Source organism: Thermobia domestica, chromosome 8 (assembly GCF_964235325.1).
Source record: "Thermobia domestica chromosome 8, izTheDome1.hap1.1, whole genome shotgun sequence".
Classification (NCBI taxonomy): domain Eukaryota; kingdom Metazoa; phylum Arthropoda; class Insecta; order Zygentoma; family Lepismatidae; genus Thermobia; species Thermobia domestica.
The window spans coordinates 52,702,623-52,710,640 of NC_137461.1; the positions used below are offsets into that span (position 1 = coordinate 52,702,623).

At 32.7% G+C, this 8,018-nt stretch overlaps 1 protein-coding gene across 2 annotated transcripts in view; it reads left to right on the forward strand.

Moving 5' to 3' along the window:
* LOC145692895 (calcium/calmodulin-dependent protein kinase kinase 1-like) overlaps window positions 1-5,560 on the forward strand; it is a 1,130,736-nt gene extending 1,125,176 nt beyond the window's left edge. For both annotated transcript variants that reach the window (XM_081768448.1, XM_081768449.1), the window contains one exon: window positions 3,944-5,560. In XM_081768448.1, the coding sequence (XP_081624574.1) occupies window positions 3,944-4,028 (85 nt within the window). In that variant the 3' untranslated portion in view covers window positions 4,029-5,560. The remainder of the gene's footprint in view (window positions 1-3,943) is intronic.
* The last annotated feature ends 2,458 nt before the right edge of the window (window positions 5,561-8,018 follow it).

The window sequence follows — 8,018 nt, forward strand, 5'->3', positions numbered from 1 at the left end:
GTTTGTGCTGATATCTTTTGTTTTTATTTAACGATGCCACAACGTTTTTTACTTTCTGGTGACCCTCGTATTTTCATTAATTTTACAATTTCACCCACTTTCTTCTTCTCACACACCACACACACACATACACAAAAATGTCATTCAGACTATTTTTTCATTTTAGTTCAACTCTGTTCTCTAAATGTGGGAGAAACGTCGAGAGGAAACACATTGGCATATTTCTTCCTCGTTGACAGCAACACGATCGCATTACTAAGTGAACGTCAGATGGTACGAGGGTGTTTCCTCTCGACGTTTCTCCCATTGTGCGCTTGTTTCAATGGAGGCACAACCAACCCCTGTTTCCATGTCAAATTTTGCAGATGACCCCCGTTGGAGGTATTCACGAGATGCCACTGGTCTTGCTACTATTTTTATTGCATTCTACACATACGATTTGGTGATGCATTTTTTTTTTTTTTTTGTTGTTGTTGTTTGAAGGCTGTACGTGTATTATTAGCCGCGATATAGGCCTGATACGTTCTTATTGAATCACCCGGTATATGTATGTATGTATGTATGTATTTTTAAAAAATAGGGACACTTTTCCTTCAAAATCATAGAGTTTAATAAATAAATTAATTGTAATAAAGAAGGTGTCACAGGTTTAAAACAAGTGCTGAAGTGGTGCTCTGACACATTATTCTAGATGAACCTTCGCACTACCAAAAGGTGGAAGGTACCTAGGTACTTTGTGCCCACCATAGTTTTTTTTTTTTTTTTTTGTAATTAGTCATCTAATCATTTCTTTAAAATTGTAAAAAAAAAAAAAAAAAGTTATTGCTCAGGATATTTAGCTAATATCTTACAGTGGTGCAAATTAAACGTTAGTGTGTGTCATAAATTTGACATTTTAAGTTGGTGGGTACAAATTACCTACCCCCGGTTGGTAGGAGATATGACTGACATTAAGAAGTGCCACTCCTAGATGGCAGTATAATATATATGTGTTAGTACTATCCCGTGTGCTATTCACTTTAGTCTCTGTATATTTTTTGTGAGAGTTCTAATTTGTTTCTTTTGCAAGCTATATGTAATCTTAAAATGTAGGTACAAAATGACCCGCCCTTCTTTGTAGTCCGTATTATAAAAAATAACACGTAGGTAGTGTGAGGGTTAACATAGGTTCAAAGTTTTGACACTAAATACGAATAGAACTATTTAATAAAACTACTTAATTCGACCTAATACATGCCAAATTTAAAATCAATTTATTACTCTATACTATAGAAGATTGCCTTCGATCAGATTATACTGTAGAAAAATGTAAATATGCAGTGTAAAATTGAGGACTACCTTGTGCACCAAACCACGCAATTATTACCAGTGAGCCACGAACAGGGACGCCGTGGTTCAGTGGTAGAGCGTTCACCTCTGGTGCCTGGAATCCTTGGATCGATCCCAGCTCGCGCGAAGTTGTCCTTGTGGTGGACAAACACCGTGTCCGTGGATTTTCTCGGGGTTCTCCCGTTTCCTTCCACTTTCTTCATTCCACCATTTTATTCATTTCTCACCATCACCGTCTCCTTTAGCCTAGCCGGCATAATCCTGGGACGTAAAACTGAAAGATTTCATTTTCATGTCATTTTATATTTTAAACAGGAATTACGTTCACTCCGTTGTAACCTATATTATTACTTTATAACTTTCTTTTTTTCAACATTACGTATATTTTTCAAGTCGTGAACACAGTTTTAAAAGCGAACAATTAAATCAGTAAACAATTTTCCCCTCCTTTTTTCGGAGAATAAAAACTTAAAATTTGGTATGCTTGTACATTCTCGTTAGCATTACCTAAGTAAATCAGTAAAAATAAAAGTTTCCAGATTTAGAGTGGTTTCATGGGGAACTGAAAAATCTTTCCCATGTTATTTATACGGAATACCTTTTACACCCCAAAATTATTAGCACTTCCTGTAGGGCTACAATGACTAAATACATGATTGTAGCATCTCGGAACTAACCGACAGGAAAATTGCCAAAAATAAATATTTTTCATTTTTAGAAGGTTTAAAGGGGGGATGGAGAAATTCTCTATGTTTAAATGGACCTTTTTTTGACCTATAATCTCATGTTTTAGGAACTTGAATTAGAATAAAAATTTGAAAAATTTGAAATGGTATGCTTGTACGTTTTTGTTAACGTTATCCAACTAAATCACCAAAAATAAAAATTTCCAACCTTAGTGAGGTTTAATGAGCAATTGAAAAATCTTACCCATGTTATTTATATGGGGCATCTTCTATACACCAAAATGTTTAGGCACTTCCGACAGGATTAGAATGATGAAATTTGGCCTGATTCTAGCTTTCTGGGACTAACCTACAGGAAAATTGCCAAAAGTAAATATTTTTAGTTTTTAAGGGAACTAAAGGAGGGATGAAGAAATTCCTATGTTATTTGAATGGGCGGTTTCTTGGGATACGAAATCTTATCTTTTAGATAGTTGAAATAGGAAAATAAACTTGACATTCGATAGAATTGAGACCGTAGGCCAAGCAAACGCGAGGGGTCTGGAGAGTAATGTCCCTAGCTGGCAAAATTCAGGAAATATTAAGAGCAAATGTCAAAATTCACTGTTGATGTAAAGACTAATACATAAGAAATGCAAGGCCACAGGCCCAACAAACGTGGGAGCAGAGCCCCCAGCTAGCCAAAGGCTAGTCTGGTTTATGAAGTTGTAATCACTGAGTTCTTGTAAAAGTTGTTTTCCTAATCCTTAATACCATCAGTTGATTTCCTGATTTTCATGTAAACGCCATGGGCAGGGCTAGACACGTCACATCTGCTGTAGTGGTGCACTACCTATGCTGGCAAAATGGTCTATAACAGCTACACATTCACATACATACACCTAGAAATAATCAAATAAAATTTCCAAACTGTTACAAGAGATGGCAATAACGGAAATAGCATGCTGTGTTGGACGAGTTGCAGCCATCGAGAATGTTTTTCTTGAGTTACAAAAAAAAAAAAAAAAAAAGGCCGCATCACCTAGCTATACATACCTCACTTATTTCTGCGTTCCTGGAAATGTCCTTTTTTTATCATTGATCATTAAACCTTAATCATGTAATAATTATTTTGTTTATCTTCATGCTAGTTACTATTAATGACAATGGGTGGGTCAAATATGACGTATTTCCGGTGGGTTCCAAAAAGATGTTCTACATATAGAAGTTATAACGGTCATGCTTAGCGACCTAAATATTATAATGAAAGAGAGAATTGTTATTTTGGTTTAAATTTTCGAAAAGAAAAAACTTTAAAGAATAAAAATATCAAATGTAAAGAAGGTAAAGACATGTTTTGCATTAAAATAATATGAATTACGTTTCTTTACTTACTAGCCATATTATTTGGAACCGAAACTGCAGCATTTGGAACTTTCGTTGTTACCGGAAGTGACGAATTATTTGACTCATCCATTAAACCAACACTTTATAAACACTGACTGTGAGTGATCTCTTGCTAGAGCCTTTCTGTTTCAACTAAGCCCCTTCTGGCGCTGCTGTCGATGTGTGTTTTTCCGTACCTCCGTCGAAAGATGGGGCAAGTTGCTGAGGCCGAGATTTTTCAATTGTTGGATGCGAAAGCGTTGCCACAATAAATTATTTCACGGACTTCACTGTGTTCTGTCTTGTTAGCCATTCTAAGTAGGCTGCAATCTTTACACGTCAAGACCCAACGACTGAGTGACAACTTGGGAACACAGTTAAGTCATTCACTTCTTTCCCCCAAGCTAAGGGAGAGTTTTCTCCTTAAGAGGGTAGCAGGGGTGGGGCCAAAGTATGGTTCGCATATTTTCCGAGGGCACATCTGAAATAGACAGGCTCTAGGCGTGCTATTGTACGACAATATGTAACAATATCTAATTTCATGAGAATTCATTTTGTTTTAGGAAACTTTCGCTAGATGTCTCATTACCTGCGCTTCGGGAGATAGCCAATGAACACAAAGGTGATGCTGTACAAGAAGAGAGATGAAGAAAGGATAATCTTCACGATGCAGCTAATGATGAATGATGCAGGAAAATTCTTAATATATATACTTGGGCAGATTTCACGGGGAGTTTGTGTTTATTTCGAAGGAATTATTGCAAATATATCCTGAATAGTCAAAATATTATTATTGTAGACATGATACTGTCGATATTCTACCTTATGTACTTAAGCGCACATGTGTTCCAGAACTGTATATACAGTTAGTTTCACTTCAGGGTTTTAAATCATGTCTATTTGTGTATTTTATGTTCCTTATTGTGTATTTTTAAGGATATGCTTAGTAAGTAAGTGTCTGTGTAGTTACACCATTTAAGTTTTCATGAACGTGTAAGCTAGATTTGAATACACGCTATTCAGATAAAGAAATCACGTGTGTAGTAGTAAAGATTTAGTTTATTGTAGCCAAAATCCAGGGATAATTTACCAAATCTATGTAACAACATTTTATGTTCTATTTGGTCGTGTGCAATGAGAATAAGTTTCTAGGATTACAAGACAATTTTTCATAAAACTATTTGGAAGTAAATGAATATGTAAAATGTAAGCCCAAAAACAAGAAAAAGAACTTTTTTGCATTATATATAAACCCGACTGTATCAAAGTACGTAAAACGCAGATCCTAGAATTATAACTACCAATTCGTTCTCCAGTACGTAAGACATGCAAATGCTACTGCTATTGCTTCTTCCCATTTACGTCACATGTGATTAGTTGAGTATAATTTTGTATAAAAAATTCTATGTTTGATCTTTTTATATGAATCCACACCGTGGGTTGGTATATTTCTAAGTAACTGTCAGGATAAGACCGTAATTTACTTAGAATTTTTCGCGGGCACATAGGTTACTTGGTACAGACTAAAAATAAGAGTACTAATAAAAAAAATTTTATCATCCTTTTCGATAAATCGAGCCTTAGTACCTTGAAAATTTGTACTTTATAAGTAACATTATATTCCTCGGTTCAGGAATTTTTTGTGGGCAACGACGGATACTTGGTGCAGATTAAGAATAAAGCAGTACAAAACCTTCACGTAATATTAAATCAATTCTTAATACCTTCAAAAATCGTATTGTAAAGTAATGTTGCTTTCTACGGTGCAGATTTACTTTAAAAGGACATAATTAGTATGACTACGTACTAATTATAAATACATCCTTTTCTTGGCAAATTTGTAAAGAGCATAGCTATTTGGAATTTTGCCCTGGCAATGCCAGGTACTTCAGTTGCTATTTTCTTCTTAACTATCCAAGTTATAGTTTCAGCTAACAGTGTCAAAATTATTTACTCCAATTCTTCCTTTTCAACAGACTTTAATTCTGTAGATTGTCCTACGCAGCTCTCCACTACTTGCCAGTTATATCATGACGATTCATTCTTGTCGATCATGACCACAGGTACTTCCGAAAGAGCATATTGTAATTCTAATATATATAACGATTTATAGCATTCCAAAAACAAACAAAAATTATACTAAATGACAATTAAAAGGCACTCACAGTAAAAGTTTCCTTCTGGATTTATATATATATATATATATATATATATATATATATATATATATATATATATATATATATATATATATATATATATATATATCTTTTTAAAAAGGTGTGCGAACATTTCTATAATTCTAAAAATATCAGAAAATTGCCAGAATTAGTCATATCCATTTCTTCATTCATTTATTTATGCCATTAATTATATAGTAATTATAATCTACGTTTTACGCTTAATTTTGTTTATATGTATTTTTATGACAGTAATACAGTGCTTATTTTGTGTAGCAATTGAAAATTTCCGAAACTAAAAACCACTATCGCAAATACTAGTGGTAAAGGGAAGATGTATTTAAGTACTTCGTACATTACTAAGAAAATCTGATATTTGAATATATCATCAGAAACAAAATAAATATGTATAACAGTTCGCATTTGCATGCACAAATATTATACGTGTATATTACGTAATGAGTACACCGTATAAGAATTCTAAAATCTGATGTGTAATTCGTGTTCTTATGATTGCACTTTTTGTTACTACAATGGTAATTAAGTAGTCTTCTTTGTAGCATTTTGTGGAGAGGATTATGTACATAAAAGTTGCACATGATACGCTTGGTAGATATTGAATGTCATATATGTTATTTAAAGTAAGACTTGAGTATATTGTGATACTTTGCAAAGAATATCCATTTAAATTTGTGAGCTTTGTTGCACGTAGAGTTTGTTTGTAGTTTAATTTTCGTGCAGTACTTTGTGTCATATTCCCGTGTGGTTTTATGACGATTTTTTCTGAGGGGAATCAAAAGCTTGTTAACTAAAAGGTTAGCTGCATTTCTGTAAGAAAATGGAAACATAAATTGCATTATATGACACGGACTTCTTTCTAATGAAACTGAAACTTGCTTAAGATATTTCTTAATTTCGTTTTAGAATTATTAACAGGATTACTAATATTATTATAAAATTGTGCAAATTACTTTGTTTAATTCATATTATCGAGTCTCATTTGCCTTTTCTTTCTTTACATTCATAATATGAAAAGAAAACGACATCATTAGATACTGCATTTACACTAATAGTACATCGGTAAAACACCAACAGATTTAAATCTCAATAATAAATTATTTGATATTAAAGTTTCAACATCTGAAGTATAATACTGAAATTAATATATATACACATATTGGAAATGTGATAAACATCTTTCACAATAATCAATATTTAACAGCACGATTAGAAATTTCTTTGTTTTTTGAATACTTGTGTAGTCTGAAAAGATTCGAGAACAAGTTACAATAGTATATTTTTCAAGCCCAGTTACAAAACAATTAGTTAAAAGAAAGTTTAGATATTACTAAACATGAATTCAAAATCAGTTTCGAAAATAGCACATCAAGAAGAAGATTAAAATAATAAACTGATATTGCTTAATGGAAAGAATTTGTTTTCCATTTTCTTCAATTGAATACGTAACTTTGTATTCAATTTGGCTTTTTAAAACTTGCATGCCCAGTTTGTTGTGAGAATAGCAAACACACACACACACAAACATACACACGGATGCTCACAAAATTTGCTCCTGAAACTGCAAGACTGGTACAATTATTTGTTGGATGAGAAGTTGTTGGATGGGCAGAGTTAGGAATTGTCTACTGGGGGGCAGACTTTTTGGAAGTTAATATGAATAATCCATTTTTGACCATCTTATAGGTGGCATTTTTATTTTTTGTCAAAAAGTTGAGGAGGCAATGCTTCCCCATGCCCCCATAGCAATGCCCTTGGTGAGAAGTATTCCTAAGTTTGCTTTGATTACATGATTATGTGAACAACGAAACGTAACATTAGTTCAACTAAAAAATACTCCACAATAAGAACAAAAAGAAAGTGAAATGTTTATAACCTAGTCAAAATTAATGAAGGAATAATTATAGTGGTTACACAAAATAGTTCTTTTCCGACTTTCGTTTTCATTCGTAAAATAACTACGTAAAAGGAACACACAAGAATGAAAATAGTTAACTTCGCCATTTTCAAAAATATTTAACATTCTGTTGTTTTAACAAAAATTTACTTTAAACTATATCAAGATATTCTTACGTGAATGGAACAATTAAATTCTTTCCTCATTTATGTATTATGAGTCTTTGTTCAAAAAGAAATTTGTAAAACTATTTGTGTACAATGGTTTTTTTGGAGATAATCTTACTTGACATTATCTTTTTTTTTAAAAAAAAAATAATTTCAGTTTCGCACACTTACAACCTTGCAGCAAAATAAATCGCATTTTAGAGATATTCTTTGATTTAACTGTTGTCCAAATTTAATGCGTAGCAACACTGTAATTGTTTTTTTTTTTCAATACTTTTTATAATGTTCTTATCCATCTTAACGAGAAAATGAACACAATGTTTAGAAAACTCACAAATGTAGATAAATGAACAAATTATATATGTTGATGAATCAA